The 17,692-nt window shown below is 43.1% G+C and overlaps 1 protein-coding gene across 6 annotated transcripts in view; it reads left to right on the forward strand.

The window, feature by feature from the left end:
• Window positions 1-17,692, forward strand: part of KCNQ2 (potassium voltage-gated channel subfamily Q member 2) — a 155,521-nt gene that overhangs the window by 126,664 nt on the left and 11,165 nt on the right. For 3 of the 6 annotated variants that reach the window (XM_036752646.1, XM_036752648.1, XM_036752650.1), the window contains 3 exons: window positions 12,894-13,117; window positions 15,229-15,337; window positions 16,671-16,802. In XM_036752646.1, the coding sequence (XP_036608541.1) occupies window positions 12,894-13,117; window positions 15,229-15,337; window positions 16,671-16,802 (465 nt within the window). Of the gene's footprint in view, window positions 1-2,989; window positions 3,044-12,893; window positions 13,118-15,228; window positions 15,338-16,670; window positions 16,803-17,692 lie in introns of all 6 variants that reach the window. The other 3 variants (XM_036752647.1, XM_036752649.1, XM_036752651.1) reach the window with 3 other exon arrangements.

Raw genomic sequence — 17,692 nt, forward strand, 5'->3', positions numbered from 1 at the left:
TTCTGATCATTAATTCTCCTTGCTTCCTTTCACAGTCTATTGAGGGCTTGGTTTTCCTAGCCCCATGGGGAGCTTGTATTTTTTAGACTTACAAATTAGCTATCTTTTTGCTCCCTTTGGGTAGACAGACTTGTGGAGAAAATTCTTGGTAGCTTTCTTTGTTCACTCTAGCTCCTGCCCAAAGCCTGACTTGAGTCAGCCCTGAAATTCTAGCTATCTCTGCAGAAGCCAAGCTTATATTTCTAAATCAAACTATTCCAGATTGTGGTATAAAATAAGTTGACTGGCCCTTGAAAAGGTAGGAGATGTTACATTCAAGAAAATCCAACTCGCAGGAACAAAATTCTATTTCCTGGACACAGATAGGTGCCCCGTTTGAACTGTATGATGCTGAGACTTGTGATTGTGGCCACTTGAGGTCATGATGACCCCAGGGTTGTGCTGTGAAATTTATGGTGAGTCTCCCTTTCTTGTGATAAGGGTTAGGTTTGCAAAAATTCAAACAGATTGAAAAGGCTAGTTTTGTGATATCTGTATTTATAAAACTAGTCAGATAAGTAGTCCTGCTCCCAAATCTATTTTAGAGATCCAGTTCCCCTCATATCACCGTTGCTATGGCCTGAGGTCTTGGAGGGCCTGCCTGGCTTCTGATGCCCTTCATTAAGAATTGGTGGAATGCTCTGATTTTGTCCTTCATTTTATTTCATCCCATCTCATTTCCTGCTGACTCATGTATTTGTGCTTGGGACTGGGAAGGTAAGGAATCTCTACCCATGCCCATGTACCTGGGGACTTCGCCTCTTTCTCCTTTCTATGTGCATTAACCACCCTTCCACAGCCCTCTGGCAGCACTGCCCTGAGGAAGTGGAGTCTAGGTGTTTGAGTCACGTTTCTGTACTGTCTGGTCTCGGCAGAGAGTCTGTGTAGGCATTACTGTGCCACCCTCATGCAGGCCTCAAGAACCCACCTGGAAGAGGGGGGCAGGCTATAAGCTGCTCTGGGGCTGTGCAGAGAGCTCCCTTTGGCTGATCTGAACAGGTGACAGATCAGAATGGGGAAGTGGGACGTGAAGAAGGACTTCCTGCCAACCCAAGTGTGATCCTTTTGCACTATTCTCCATGAGGCAGAGACTTGGCCCTCAGAGTCGTGAATAATATAGAATGATTCACCATGCTAACCTCTCCAATTTGCTTTTGTTGGTTCTCTGAAAACACCAAATCTTCAGTACCATTGAGGATAGTACTTGGGTAAAACATTTGGCTGTAAAACAACAGTATAGGATAAAACAAGTAGCGAGATCTGCCTGTTATTAGTCAAAGCCTACATGCTGGTTGACATGCTGATGTGGTATTCATTCAAAGGAACCTTTGCCCATTTGGAGCTTGCAGTAACTTACACAGATGCTGTAGACCTGGGCTTACATAGGAGAAACCCTCCCTGCATGGAGTTAATTTCTTTTTCTCCAGCAAAGTAAGCCACCCAGGGCATCCATATGACCATGTGATAGATGGAAGGAGCGGATTTTGGGGATCTTAATATTTCTCTGTTAAAGGGATCATGTTAATTATTAAGCTTATAGTTTAATTGGATTCCAGGCTGCTAAACATACCCGAATTAAAATTCAAATGCTGCAGGAAGGGAAATATTTTTTTGTTGTAGTTCTTAGTAATCTGTTAAAAACAGTAAGACAAAAGAAGAATGGGTTTGGGTTAAATCTTAACTTTGATGATCTCAGCTTCTGGTGCTGAGACAGGGGCATCTGAAAATGCTGCTAGTAGCTCCTCCACCAGAGAGGAACATGTGGCAAAGATAGACCTTCTTTGCCAACAAGGAAGCGTGATATACTGTTCAGAGGTTTCTTGAATTTTAAAGAATGTACATTAGATGCCAATATACTAGTCAACCTGTGCCTCTACCAGGGCCTGTTCAGGGGAAGTGAATAAACATTTTGGGCCTTTAGAGGGAGGGAGAGAGGTGGATTGTATTGCAACGTGGGCTAAATTCCTTGAAGCAACAAGTTATGTCTGCAAAGTCCTCTATGACCCAGGTGACATGTACGTGGCCTTCCAAGCTCAAACTGGAATCAGGTTTGGTTTCTCTGCATTAAAGCTATTTTTAGTTTGTGAGATATCACCCAATGACATCTCCACCATTGCCTCCTGAATAAGTTTCACTTGAGTTTCAGCTTCATCTAATTGTCTTGGTGCACCTATACAAAGTGGTAGCTCTTCTACAACAAGGGAGGCCTGGCTTGGGGAATGTCAGATGGTGTGAGAGGCCAAGGTGAAATTAAAGTCTGATTCCTTTGGCCGGATCTGTGAAGCTTTGTTGGTGTGTTAACCAGTCAATAAAGCTGAATGGCACTTTTCCCCCTTCTTCCCCAAAACGTTTGAGCTTCAAACGAAGGAACCTCTGAGTTCTCCCTTCCTTAGCTCTGTGGCTTTGCAGGATTTGGGGCATTCTCAAACAGTTTTTGACAAAGCCCAATCCCAAGTATTATTTTTTGTCAGCATGAAAATAGCAAAAAATAATACATAAGTTAAAAAAAATGTTTATTTGAACTCTGACGTTAGAGAGAAAAAATGTATATATGAACTTTTGGGAAAAAAGAGACTTTTTTTTTCCAAGTAGGCAGAAGAATTGATCTGAAGTCCCCCTTACTACATTTACTGAAGCCAGTGGCTGCCAAAAATCAGTAAATGGTAAGATGAAGGGACTTTCTCAATGATGCTGGACTGGAGGCTGAGCAGTGCCCTCTATTCAGTCTTCGAATTGGTTTGTTTGTTTTTTTCTTCCTTTCTTCTTTCCTTTTCTTTTAAACAAATTGAACCCTGCATCCAGGGAGCTGCTCAGTACAGACTCCTGCTATAAGCCTGGCCCTTAAAAGGATGGCGTTTAGTTCTCCTTTGATGCATCTACAAACCAGAATGAAAGTGTCCTGTTTGGCGTTGGCTTCCCGAACTAATTTGTGCTCTCCCCTCATTTCCAGTAAAAGCAAACCGTGCAAAGAGTCTCTGTGTGGATGCTGCTCTGGAAACTCTAGGTACCACGGGAAATGCGTCGCACGGACTAACCCACTGCTGCACGGCCCATTCTCTCTGCCCTGCTCCCCTCTGTTCTAAATACTGCCCTGCTTAATAGAGGTACTAGATGTAGGGGGAGGGAAGACTTTGGAGAGCATTCTCAAGCCATCCATCAGCTTCTATTGGGATAATGGCCCACAGCCACCCTCCTGAGCATCCTGCTCTCTTGCCCAGATCAATTCTTAAGCAATGTCCTAAACAAAGCTTCAGCATTGCAGGATGGAAAATTTCTATTCATTCTGGTGGTGGCAAAGATGAGGAAAGGTGAGATGCTTTTCCTACTGTCCAGAGCTAAAAAAAACTCAAACAAACTTAAAATTAAAAGGAAAAGTTGTGTGCTGGTTTCTCTGAAAGCTCAAAAGTAAACCTTCCCGGGTGGGTTGATCCTACACTGTTTGTTTTCAGTGAGGTCTGACAATCTAGAACCTCTACTATGCAGTTAGACTAATGTGTAAGCAGCCTACATCGACCAAAAGGATGCCTCTTCTCTGTGTGTGTTGGGGGGAGCTTCTGAGAAGCTCAGGGAGGTCCCAACCCACACAGAGAAGGAGTGTTAGGTACTCATCCTTCCACCCTCCCTCTCCTGGCCCCCAGGCCAGTTTCAGTGTCCCCTATGCAGACTGGACAAGATGGTGGGAAAAAACTCAAACAACTCCCCAAATTCCTTATGAACTTGTGCTTCTTGACAACCTGTCTAAGGAGCATAAGACTTTTCCATGTTTTCTATCATGTCTTTTTCTATTGTCTTGGTGTGTGACTATGTCTCTCATTCTCCTGCTTGCCCTGAACTTTCTTCCCTACCCTTCTGGCCCCTTCCTTCTCCAACCTCTTCCTCCCCCAAAAGCGGAGCACGGAAAAATGTAGGCAGCCAACTCTGTCCCTTGGGGTTGGATGACTGGTCCTCTCATCGCCTGCATGCTGTCAGTGCTGATGCCCAAAGGGACCTGTGCTGAGTGTGTGTGTGTGTGGGGAAATGCAGTGAGATCAGGGACTCAGGGGGGCAGCATGCTTGTGAAATGGCATCCTGCATGTGGTATTGAATCCATCTGACATCCTCAGTTCCACCAGCCTTTGTCCAGGGACCATGAACTCCTTGTGAGATTGGGAGTATACTTCCCTTATCCCATTCCTTTCTTCCTACTGCCTACTCAGATGAGGAGGCAAGAGTGATTGTAGATGCCTCCAAGATATCACCCAGCATCATGTCTGCTAGGGAGGCAGAGACAGAACTTGGAACTTGTAGGAGGCTTTGCAAAGAGACAAAGCCTTCTCTTGTTGGGATAAAGGCCACTGTGGTATAGGGATATATGACTCTTGGGGAACTTAAGCATAAAAAATGAGGTCAATAATTTAGGAAAAGCAAGGAATTGAACCGCTGATGTCCCTTCTCTCCCAGAGCTAATGGCAAGATTCTTTTTCTTTGAAATTCCACATTATAATAATAGCTAGTATTTATATAGCGCTTTAAGATTTACAAAGTGCTTTACAATGTGTTATCTCATTTGAGCCTCACAACAACCCTGTGAGGTAGGTGCTAATGTTATTTCCATTTTACAGATGAGTGAGCTGAGGCTGAGAGGTCAAGTGATTTGTCCAGGGTCACACAGCTACTAAATGTCTGAGGCAGGATTCAAACTTGGGCCTTCCTTACTGCAAATCTACCATTCTGTTCATTATTTACACTTACTTTCAGTTCCCTGAGCCTTCCTTGAGTCTGTGTCTGACTTTTTCCTCCATTTTTCTATTCCTTGGGTACTCTTGTTCATGACCCATCTCCCTTTTCTTGGCTATGGGAATGTATCTTGTATTCCTGTTGGGGTTGTCCTGGACTTTCAATGTCCTTTCACTGGACAGTCAGTCCAGTGTTTCCAACCTCCCGAGCAAAACCAGACACAATGAATGCTTCCAGTTAATTTGGATGATGTTAATTCTTTTCTCTTAGCTAAATTCTGCAGGATTAATTTCTTGCATGATCCCCCATATCTCACATTTTGGTCTTGGCCTTTGTTTACTTCTAACTAGGGGAGATATATATTTAGCAGTCCTTGCAAGCTGGGTGCTCTCTTTTCAAGAAACAAGTATTTGAGAAGCTCCCAAGTTGTGATTAGCAGGACACAGGCATCTGGGTGGCATAGAATTTAAAGGACAGGCTGAGTCCCTGACCTCAAGGAGCTCAGAGTCAAAGATAATCCAGGTATACTTGACAGAAATAAGTAAGCACAGCTGGCTATTGAAGGAGTAATGGTAATGGGTCAGTGGTCATTGGGATTGAGTTAGTGGGAGGACATTTGCTAAGTGATGGAGGCAGTCATGGTTGAGATCTTATAGAAGCAGTAACTGTAGCACTGGGGATAGTGGGATCTATTTATTTTTGGATTTCCTTAGGGATACTCCCAGATTAACCATGACTTCAATCTGATGCCGGTTGCCTCTGAGTAACTGGAAAAAGTTGCCCTGAAGGACTCTCTGATTCCAGCTCTCAAATGCCCAGTCTAAGACTTCATCCACAGCTTTGGAGAGATTAGAGGAGAGTGGCAACCTGAAGGAAAATAAATGTATAGATTATATAGAGCCCTCATAATTTTAAATCTGTACATTTGAAATATTGGAGTTTAGGAACCTTGTAGGCACCAACTGCTTCCTACAATTTCCATGATTTTGGTACAAGTGAAAAGTTCAATATTTTCCCATCATCCAAACTCTCTATCTTCTCTCCAATTCTTCCTAGAATCATAGACTCCCACAGTTGTAAGAGACCTCAGGTGTCATCTAGTTCAACCTGTACCTGAATGGGAATCTCCCCTGCAACATCCCTCATAAGTGGTAATTTCTTTGCTTTAAGATCTACATTGACAAGAAACTCCCTCCCTACCAAACAGCCTATTCCCATTGTGAACAATTGTCATTGCTAGAAAGTTTTACCATGCATTAGGCTGAGATCTGTTTCCATGTCACGTCCATTTATCTGTTCTAGTTCAGCTTTCTGGGGCAGAATATTTTCATTCTCTCTTGCATAGTTCTTCAAATATTTCAAGATCATGTTATACCAAATCTTTTATCCTATAAGCTATCTCCATTTACCCTCAGTTGATAACCAGATGGCACGTTCTGAGTCTGTTCATCATCCTGATCACCTTCCTCTCCCCTGCACTTATTGATCCAGTGACACTGGTCTCCTTGCTGTTCCTAATACAACACACTCCGTGTCCCAACTCTGAGAATTTTAATTGACTGTGACCAATGCCTGGAATTCCTTCCCTCCTTATCTCTACCTTTTGGATTTCCAGGCTTCCTTTAAATCTTAGCTAAAGTTTCACCTTCTTCAAGAAGCCGATTCTAATTCTCCTTAATGCCATTACCTTACCTCTGTTGATTATTTGCAATTTATCCTGTATATTGCTTGTTTGCTTGTTTTTTCCCCCGTTAAATTGTAGGCTCCTCGTGGGCAGGGACTGTCTTTTTTATTTTATTAGTATCCGTGGTGCTTAGCACAGTGTCTGGCACTTAATAATGCATTATTTATAATTCATCCTAAGATTGCATTAATTTAGGGGGCCTGACATGTCTTATCGATGATTCCTATTGATCCTATAATCCATCAAAATCATGTCCCAGTTTTTTTACATGAAATTTTTTTCTATCTCTGCTGTACTCGTACAGCTCATTAAAAAACCCTCAAGTTCAAGACTTTATATTTCTCCCAATTAAATTTCATCTTTATTTGACATGGCTCATCATTCCACCCTTTTGAGATATTTTTGGATCCAAGCTCTGTTATACAATGTATTAACCATCTCTCCCAGTTTTGAGTCATCCAAAAAATGAGATAAGCATTCTATCTTTGCCTTCCTGTAAGTCATTGATAAAAATTTAAATAGAACAGGGCCAAGGAGAGAGGCCTACCAGCACCCAATCAATCATCAACAGTTACTTATTTAGTTTGCACTAGGTGTCAAACTCGGTGCTAGGAATACAAAGACAAAAATGAAACAGTCCCTGCCTTCAAGAAACTTACATTCTATGTATTATGCGTACATAGAATATATACAAAAGAAATACAACATAATTTGGAGAGGGAGGGCATTAAAACCCGAGTGAACTCATAAAGGTTTAACGTGGAAAAATAGTGCTTGAGTTGAGAGGATTCTAAGAGGCTGAGCTGAGGAAGGACTGCATTCCAGCCACGGGGGATCTTCGACACAAAGGATTAGAGATAGTGATGGTATAGGACCAGCCAAAAGGTCAGTTGACTGAAACATAGAGTGTAAGAAGAGGAGTAGTGCATAATAAGTCTAGAAAGGTTAGTTGGAGTCAGACAATGAAGGCCTTTAAACATCAAACAATGTATATTTTATCCCAGAGGCTCTAGGGAACTCCTGGAGTTTATTGAGGAAGAGAATGACAAAGTCAGACCAATGCAGCTATGTGACTTCCCCCCAATCCCGGTCCCCTGTCCCCCTGCCCCCAGGCTGGAACTGATAGATTCTTTTCTTCCCTGGTTTTAGTGATTTAATCAGGTTCACCTGATTCTACTCACCTAACTGTACTATTTATTATCTAGTGGACTTCTCTCCATCTTGTCCATGAGGATGTTTCAACTTACTTTTGACAAAAGCTTTGTTGAAAAAAAATGACTGATTACAACTTCTGATAACAAGGAAACGCCCCCAGACCCTCATTTCAGCCAAAGCTCAGAGAAATCAATTACCAGGCTCAAGCTGATCCCAAACTCTTCCTAAAAGTAAAAACAGGAGATTACCTACATCCTCCAGTATTCACAAGAGCCCAGAATCTGATCCCCACACCGATCGACAGAAACAGCTGCATTTGCTTCTGTCGTCGTATGTGGGTATTAACATAGCAGGACTGATACTTTATTAACTCCTTGACAGGAGTCAGTATGTAGGCAGCCTTGGGCTGTTCAGCTTGTTTCTGGAGCAGGTGCAGTGAGGAATAGCTCAATTTAAGTGTCTTCTACAGCCTCCCCTGGCAACAAGGCTTAGCTGTCATTCTTCATTGTTGCCAGTTAAGTTGCCTTGAGTCACTTCATTACTTGGAAGTAAGAAGCATTAGACTCCAAGTGTTTTTCTTTCTTTCTTCTCTAATCTGAGTCTGCTTGACTCTGAAGCACCTCTCTGATTCATTTCCATATGTCCTTCATTCAGCCATGTGTAAGTGTACACTTTTCTGCCCCACAGATCCCACTACATATCTTGCCTGGTGGAATCAGTGCTGCCAACGCAGTCCGAATCCGCTGGCAGCCCGTGGGCTAGTTCTAACAGCCCACATGAGCATCGCTTTCACAGCAGAGCAATTGCTAACCTTATCACTGCAGAACCAAGGCAATTCTTAATTGCAGAGTGACTCCAGTGTCATATTTCTGCCTGGAAACTTAGACTTCTGAGAGTATGGTGATTAGACTTTGGACCCTCGGTAGCAGCAGCATCCTCCAGGGATATTTTAGTTAGTGATGATTTAAAAACCCATTTTATTGTGGTTACTATTTCCCTTGGATGACTGCATTCCTTGTGTCTCTTTGAAGAACAGGCAGAATGGGATGGTGGATAGAGAGTTGATGCTGAAGTCTAGAAGGCCTGGATTCAAATCCTGCCTCTGACACTTACTACTTGTAAGACCCTGGGCAAGTTAGTTACCCTTTTTCAACCTCAGACAATTCTTTGGGACTATAGATTATACACAGGTTGTGATCTTCATTGGTGGAAGAAATTTCCAGAGCAACAAAATTTTATGTGCTTTATATATTAATATCTCCTTGAAAATAACATGCAATCTCATTGCCTTTCTGAGGATAGAGGGTATATTAAAGTGAAAGATAAGAGTGCCTTAGTGTTTCTTGCAGAACCTGAGGTACCATATTCCTTGGGGACCCATGGGTCCTACATGGACTGAGGCCTGCTGAAATGAACATTTGAGCAACTTTGAGCTGAAGTAGCTAAGTGGTTTGTGAGATATAGATGCTCTTCTGAAATACCTTTGTTCCTTCCTGAAAGTCCAGCGCTGAAGTACAGGGAACATAGTGTAAGCAGAAGGTCCATTGGCCTCTTTTTTTGGTAGTCATTCAAAGAGGAATGATGAAGGGATTTGTCTTGAGAACAAAGCACTTGTCACTGAGAGTAGATATCTGTGAGCTTGCCATGTCCTGATTCTTCTAACCCCTGTCCAGAGATTGGTCTGTAGCTTATCTACCTCCTTGAACTTTCATTGGATAACACTGGTAAACATGAGTGAAGGGATAGATCATAAAAATTCACATGCCAATCTTCCAAGCAAAAAAATTACTTCTCCTCAAGGGACACATTGGCCTCCCTTGATTCTTTTTACGAAGAATTCCATCACACTCTAGCCTTCTCCCAGTTTTCCTGGGCAAGTGGTCCACTTTTCAGATTTTCTGGACTCCTGGCATTCCAGCTGCTTTTCTGTTTTTTCTTGTCTTTTTGTGCTGCCTTTCTGAGCCTACTAATTGTGAAGCTAATACATTATAGCTGCACCAACTTCTTGCTGGATTAGGAGTATATGGCAGAGGGAGGAGGAGGTGGCAAGAAGGGAATCAGACACTTGACCTGTAGCTGAGATGTAAACTAGATCAGTGAGGCAACTTCATTGCTTCTGGTTTTAGTGGTCTGTGTTTTAGTTTGGTTTGTGAATCCATAATTTTCAAGTGAACTAGAACAGGACGGACCAAAGTTTCTGGCAATGATTACTATGCTGGGATTTCTAATGCCATTTTATAGAGAGAAGAGGTTGGTTGACATAAGGTAGGGTCATCTTGTACTTTATCTAAGAGAGCTTAGTTGGCAATGTATGAATAAAAACCTCTACACGAGGTGACATCATCCACAAGGAGTTGCTCCACAGGCTTCTGAAACAGGAGGGGCTTCTGAAACTTTTGTGTCGAAGTCTGATGAAGTCTATGCACCCCTTCTCAGAATGGTATTTTAAGTACATAAAATACATAGGATTATAAAGGAAATTAATTATGTGGACATGTAGTCATCAAAATATTCTCCAAGAAATCTTCATAAACTCCTAGTTAAGAAAACCAGAATAGAAAGCAGTACTTGAGTAGGTCCTAAGATGGTGCCATAATGAGGTCCCATAGTACAAGATTACTTTTCTTCCTGGGTCTCTGCACCAACAAAAGGAGTCTCTCCTTCTGTATGCTAAATCATTGGAGCATCTTATTTTTAAATCTCCTGTCTTGGCAGACTTTCTATACACACACACGTAGGTGGCAAAATCTACCCTGCCACGTGCAGAAGAAGGCCTTTTAATGTTTGCTTTACCTTTTAGAGATGATCCCAGGGACACTATACTCCCCTCTGCATGGCCTTCCTGCTGGGTGAGAAAATGGGTTTAGATTTGCTGCGAGTGTCTGTGTCCTTTGGTTTTCTCTGTTCCATCCCTTTGCCTACTCTCCTTCCCTTTGCCCCTCCAGCCTGAAGCTATGTCCTTCCCTGCAGAGAGATTGTGTCTGAATGTAGACTCTAAATTTTTTCTATCCAGAGAATTGCTTGGGGGTGGGGGTGGGGAATGGGAACACACATTAATGTGGTGTGCTTATTGTGAAGCTTCCCAATGCCAAAGACATTATTAAGTTGCTTTTGAAGTCTCAACAACACCAGCAGGGCCTAGAAGAGACACATCCCCCGATTCTTGAGTTGAGAGTTGCAGTGATCAATTAAAGTCCATCCTTTAAGACTTTAGAGCGTGGTCTTCCCTGCCTCATCTTCTTCCCCTTGCTGCTGCAGAAAAGTCATCTGTGAGTGAATTGGGGGGTGTCACAATCATCTCCATGGCAACTGAGCAATGAGAGAAAAGACAGCAGATTCAGAGAAGCTCAGGCACAATCTAAGATGATGGCAACCAAAGAGCCTTTTTTTTTTTTGGAAAAATTGCATTATCTCAAAGATGTGCCCCAACAGCAAGTTGATTGATTTCTAACCCCAGATGATTGTGGGGGGTTGAAAGAAGCTGGTTGGCCCTTGTAAAGGGGTGCTTGTTTCCAAAATTGGGAACTGAAGCTTTGCCCTGAAATATATATAAGGCCAACTTTAACCATCTTCTATGTAGGTCAGATCCTATTACAGAAGATCTTTTTATAACCCAAGGATGTCTGAACCCCAAGTGACAGCTCCATTATTTCAGACAAACTCACAAGGAGGACATTTCAGGTCCTTAGAAGAACTGGGGTAGTTTGTTTTAGTGGATTTACCTCTTTCTCTCTTCCGGGCAAAGGAGCTTCTATGATAGGAATCGCGTTAGCCATTCAGAGTAATTACAGCCCCTATGCTTCTGCCAAGAGTCCCACTTCTTTCAGACTTTGGTGCTGCATGCCAGTCCCTGAACCTAGCTGACCAAGGCCACTGATGCTTCTGTGCTAAATGACTCTCAGCAATCTGAATCATAAGCCTACTGGGAGTGGACAGGCTTGCAAAAAAGTCATAGTGACAAGTTGTAATGGTGTTTCTCCTTTGTCATTGATAGACAGAACCCAGGCAGGGACTTCACGTATGAGGAGGCATGATCCCAAATGGTCCAAGTTAAATGTCATGTGCCTCCTTCCCCTGCCCCCAGCTGAGGACATGGACCAAACACATGTGTTTGTTGCTCAAGTATGGATATTGAATCACATCAAGTTGCATACTTATTCCTCTGTAGACTCAGTCATCTATAATTAGTCTACCACCTGTTAGTGAGCATGGGTCTGCTTTTGGCTTTGGCTTAAGTTGAGTTGGGGCTGGGTCGAGAGAGGGGAGAAGGTATCCAGGTGGGTATTAAGAAAAGTTTCAGTAAATAACATCTGGCTGCAAATGGGGTAAATGATAGATCAGCCACAAGAACTAGAAAAAAGTCCTTTAGGGAAAGGAAGCATATTTTCTTTCTTTCTTTCTTTCTTTCTCTTTCTCTTTCTTTCATTCTTTTCTTTCTTCTTCTCCCCACTTCCCTCTCCTCCCCTGCCCCCTCCCCTTCCCTCCTCTCCCCTCTTCTCTCCTCCCTTCTTCCCTCCCTCCCTTCCTCCCTCCCTTTCTTTTCCTTCCTTCCTTCCTGTCTCTTCCTTCCTTCCTTTCTTTCTTTTCTGTTTCTTTTTCTCTTTCTTTCTTTCTTTCTCTCCTCTTTCCTTCCTTTTATTCCCTTCCTTCTTCACTTCTTTCTCCCTTTCTTTATTCTTTCCTTTTCTTTCCCTTCCTCTCTCCCTCTTCTCTCTCTTGATCTATTTTTGACTAACATTATCTGATTGTGCCAAATTAATTTTTTTAGTGGGTGCTCAGGGAGGTGGTAGCAGTGGGAACATGAGGACAGGTAAGGAAAAGGCTTCTGATGCCTTTGGATGATAGCACAAAAGTGATTTAAGGATTCACAAACATCACTAGTCACTCCATGGGCCTCACTCTGCTGTCTTCACCTGAGCCGGACTCTTGACTTGGGAACGGACCAGGTCAAGCCTGTGGACTCGAGCCTCTTTCACATCCTCCTGAGAATGGAGGGCATTTCTTTTTCAGCCTTCTTCATTGAGCCAATTTTTTTTCTGAACTAACTCCCCTACCCACTTTGCTTTTTCAATTCCTTCTTGTGGAAGCTGTTCTGAACCGGCCATTTTCTGCCTTCCCATTTTTTAGTTTTATATTTTTGTTCTCCAGCCAGAGTCTCTCTTCCATTGAGTTGAGGTGGTGTCAGTCATAAGCACTTGAAAGAAAGCCTGTGTGTTCTTTCTGGAGTGACTTCTCTTGCTGTTTTTTTGTATGTGTGTGTGTCTGTCTGTCTGTTCCTGTTGGTTTTTCACTTGAACAGTCAGAAGGTCAGTTTGAAAGATCGTGTCTTCTCCAGTCCCCGAGGCGTTGGTGCCAAGGGGAAAAGTTCTCCGCAGGCCCAGACTGTCCGGAGGTCACCCAGTGCAGACCAGAGCATTGAGGATAGCCCAAGCAAAGTGCCCAAGAGCTGGAGTTTTGGGGATCGAAACCGAGCTCGGCAAGCATTCCGGATCAAAGGTGCAGCATCAAGGCAGAACTCAGAAGGTGAGACTAAATTGATTAGGTTGTGTCTTCAGTTTGTGTGCTTCTAAAGGCTCAGACCTTTGCTTGTAGGCCACTGTGGCCCGATGATGACCCAGTGTTGGTTTACAAACCAGTGAGGCATTAATGTAGGAGTTAAAGTCGTAATATTATATTGAGGTCAGAGAAGAGGTGGAGAGTAGGTGAAGGCCCCAAGTTCTGATCTGTGAGGAGTCCAGGCAGTTCCCTGATATAGCTCCAGGCCTCAAGAATGCCTATACTATAATCCACACTGTATTCTAAGGATAGATCACATCTGTTCTTGCTTTCAAGTTTATGGACAATCAGTGCCTACTCTGTTTAATTTCTCGCTTAATTGATATATTAAATTCATCTGTTTACTACATAGACTGAGAAATCTTTTGAAACCTAGATGCTTAACCACCTCCCCTATTCTAGGGAAAATCAGAGAGAGGCAAACTTTATGTTGATCAGCAAGAGAGTGCTATGTCCCCAGCAACCTGAATTTCAGGGAGTAGTTAAGTAGGAAAGCAAGATGGGGAGACTGGATAGAGTCTCACCTCCAAAGTGAGATCATTATTCATTACAATAAATCTTTAACACTTCAAGAGCTCTCTCTGTCTCTGTCTCTGTCTCTCTCTCTCCATCTCCTTCTCCTTCTCCCTCCCTCCCCCTCTCCATCTCTCCTCCTCTCCTCCCCCCTCTCCCTCCTCCTCTCCTCCCCCCCTCCAACCATTTGGTGTTTTCTTGGCAAAGATACTGGAGTGGTTTGCCATTTCCTTTTCCAGCTCATTTCGCAGATGAGTAAACTGAGGCAAACAGGGTTAAGTGACTTGCCCAAGGTCACACATCTAGCTAATAAGAGTCTCAAGCTGGATTTGAACTCAGGTTTTCCTGACACTAGGTCCAGAGATATATCCACTTAGCTGCCTCTGGATGGCTCTATCTGATACTGATGTTCTTCACGTACAGAGTGGAAAGAACATTGGTGTAGCAGAAAGAACATTGAGCTTGGAGTCAGATGTCCTGGATTCACATCCAAATCTTGCCAATCAAAGTTAAGTTATAGGCAAATCACCCAGCTGCTCTGAGCCTTAGTTTCCTTCTCTATAAAATGGGTATGATAATTCTTGTTTTTCCTATGTTGGTCAATCTAATAGAGTTTGTTAAGGATCTACCATATTCTAGGCACTAAACTAGGCATGGGAAAACAAATGCAAAAGGGAGAAAACCACTTCAAGGAGCTTATATTCTACTGTAGGGAGACATTATGTTCACAGACAAGCAAATAAAGGCTATATATACAAAATAAATCTCCAATGAGGAGTCAGCACTAACCACATCACGAATTAGTAAAAACCCTCCTGAAGGGAGTAGAGATGTCAGTTGAGAGAACCAACATGGCCCCAAAGAAGAAATAGAAGATACCTCCCACCTCCCTTCACAGAGGTTGGACGGCTGCCAATGTAGAATATTGAATGTATTTTCAGGCTTTTTGGATCAGTTTTGCTAATTTTTTCCCTCTTCTTTCTCTTTTTCTTTAAAAATATATATTTTTTAAATGTGGGATGGCTCTCTGGGAAGGGGAAGAAATTCCAGTGCTCTAAAAACCCAAAGAGATCAATAAATTTAAAAAAAAGACTATCTCAGTAGCCTAGGTGTGAGTTGGTAAGAACCTAAATGAGAGGGGTCGATGTGTCAGAGAAAGGGATGTATACCAGAGGTATTACAAAGTAGGAATGATAAGGTTTGGCAACAGATTGGAAATGTAGGGTGGATAACAATGAGGACTTAAGGCTGACACTGAGGTTGAGGGCCTGGGTACCTGGGAAGATGGTGGTACCCTTGGCAGTGACAGGGAAGTTCAGAAGAGCTTTATTCAATTAGGGCCCCACGCAGGAGTTATATACTACCTGGCTCTTGCAGTAATTATAGAGACAAAATTATAAGTGTCATTGGGTGTTCCAGCCTTGCCCCAGGCATCCCCAAATAACCTAGTGCGGCTACCAGTATGCTCCTCCTCTAGGTACATCATTCTGCTGTCTGGGGCTCTGTGACTATCTCCAGATACGGTGATGGCAGCTAATTCACAGCCGGTGTTTTATTTCACCTAGAAGCAAGTCTCCCGGGAGAGGACATTGTGGATGACAACAAAAGCTGCAACTGTGAGTTTGTGACGGAAGATTTGACTCCAGGTCTGAAAGTCAGCATCAGGGCAGTGTGGTAAGAGTCCCAGTGCCTAAGCCAAGAGAGGGAAGGGGAGGGGAGAAGGGGGAAGCATTTTTCTTCACCAGTGGAATTCATAGGGAGTTGTAAGAAGTAAAAAGGGAGAGACTGAAAAGAGTTTTCTGTTGTAGTTTCCATCTATTGGTTACTGACACATTTCCCTAGGTTGCCCTGCCTGTATAATAATTAGTAATAATGATAATAATAACTAGCATTTATATAGTGCCTATTGTATGCCAGGCACTATGCTAAGTGCTTCAAAATTTTTATTTTATTTGATCCTCAAAATAAGCCTGGGAGATAGGTACTATTACTATCTCCAATTTACAGATGAGGAAACTGAGTTAAGCAATGATCAAGTGACTTGCCCTGGTCATACAGCTAGTGTCAGAGGCCAGAGTTGAACCCAGGGCTTCCTGACTCCAGGCCTGCTACTCTATCCACTGTGCTACCTAGTTGCCTCTATGCTCCTGTATACATAGGCCTTTGCAGAACCAAACTTTGACATATTTTTGCTGCAAAGAATAATCATGAGGAATCATAATAAACACCAAGAACGCTTAATCCATTTCTGACATTCCTGTTTGCTTTGTGTTTCTTGGCACAGGGGAAAGAAAGAGGGACAGAACTTCAAAGTTCTGAAACTAGGGCATTAGGAGTTCTTGTAAGGTAGGTGGGAGAGCAAAAGTTATCCAAACAAGCAAATATCTACCTTAGGCAAAAGCGTGAAGTTTATCCTCAGGGATCTGTTCAGATATCCTCCACCATCACATATGGGGGACTTAATGTGTATCCCTCTCCTGAGGGATTTGTCATCCTTATTAAGAGAGTCAACAGTAAAAGAATGGGTTCGGGAGGCAGAAGACTCCAAGCAACACCTGGTGCTGCCATTGAAAAACTGTGTTATCTTTTGTGGGCTATAGCCCCTCCAGAACTGAGCTTCTTCATCTGTAAAATGGACATAATATTCCCTATGCTGTCTAACTCAGAAGTGTTGTAAGGGGAGAAGAGAAATGGGAAAGGGCTTTAAAAAGTGTTAAGTTCCCAATTGGTGTGACATATTATTGTTACACATTTCTACAATGAGACGGTAATTGCATGGTATAGATAAGAAATGTAGAAGGATTTACCAGAAGGTCAGATTGATGTGATCTAGAGTTGTTCAAGCCTGACCCCTTCACTGTCTTGAGCTCTCTCTCCTTTGAGATGGAAGGTAAGAGGTGTACTGGGGGCAGAGGACAGGGCTGGACACAGAGCATAATCTGTATTTAGGTTGTTATGGTTTTTATCGGTCTGGAGGTTCCAAGGCCCTTTTTGTCTTGTCCTTCAGTGTCATGCGCTTCCTTGTTTCCAAACGGAAGTTCAAGGAGAGCCTGAGGCCATATGACGTGATGGATGTCATTGAACAGTACTCAGCTGGACACCTGGATATGTTATCCCGGATTAAAAACCTTCAGTCCAGGCAAGACCCTCCTCTGGCTTTGGTTCGGTCATGGGGTGGGTGTGAGAGCTTGGCTCCTTTGTTTTGGGTTTTTTAATCTTTTTACCAAATCCCCGGGGAAAACTCATGGTTTCTTCTAAGTGATTAAGGTAAAATGGGTTCATAGCTGTGCCTGTGAATATGGGGGGTGGAGCAGCTATCTCACTGCTAACCTTTCTCACTGGCTCCATATTAATGGATAGGAAGGGGACCAGACAGAAGGCAATAGACCGAGTCCACCCAGCCTCTTCTGTGCTTATGCTGAATTTCTCAATCTCTCTCTTTCTCTCTCTCTCTCTCTCTCTCTCTCTCTCTCTCTCTCTCTCTCTCCCTCCCTCTCTCCCTCTTTCTGTCTTTCTCTCTCCCTACTCTTTCTCCCTCTTCTTTCTCTCCTACCCTCTTCCTACCCTCTTTTACCCTGCCTCTCCCCCACTTTCTCTCTTCCCACCCTCTTTTTTTCTCTTACTCTCCTACCCTGTTCTTTGCTCTCTACCTCCCCCTTTTATTTCTCTCTTTCTCTTTTTCTATCTCTCCCTAATTTCTCCCCCTTCTTTCTCTTTCTCTCCTAACTTCTTCCACTTTGCTTCTCTCCTACTTTCTCTCCTCCCACGCTTTTTCTTTCTCTTATTCTCCTACCCTGTTCTTCTCTCTCTCTCTCTCTCTCTCTCTCTCTCTCTCTCTCTCTCTCTCTCTCCCTCTCTCTCTCTGTCTTTCTCTGTCTCTCTCTCTATGTCTCTGTCCGTCTGTGTCTCTGTCGCTGTCCCTCTATGTCTCTCTCTGTGTCTCTCTCTCTCTCTCTGTGTCTCTATCTCTCTCTGTCTCTCTCTCTCTCTCTCTCCTTCCTTGGTTCAGGCTTATGGACAGATGGACAG

The sequence above is a fragment of the Trichosurus vulpecula genome, chromosome 3 (genome assembly GCF_011100635.1).
Source record: "Trichosurus vulpecula isolate mTriVul1 chromosome 3, mTriVul1.pri, whole genome shotgun sequence".
Lineage (NCBI taxonomy): Eukaryota > Metazoa > Chordata > Mammalia > Diprotodontia > Phalangeridae > Trichosurus > Trichosurus vulpecula.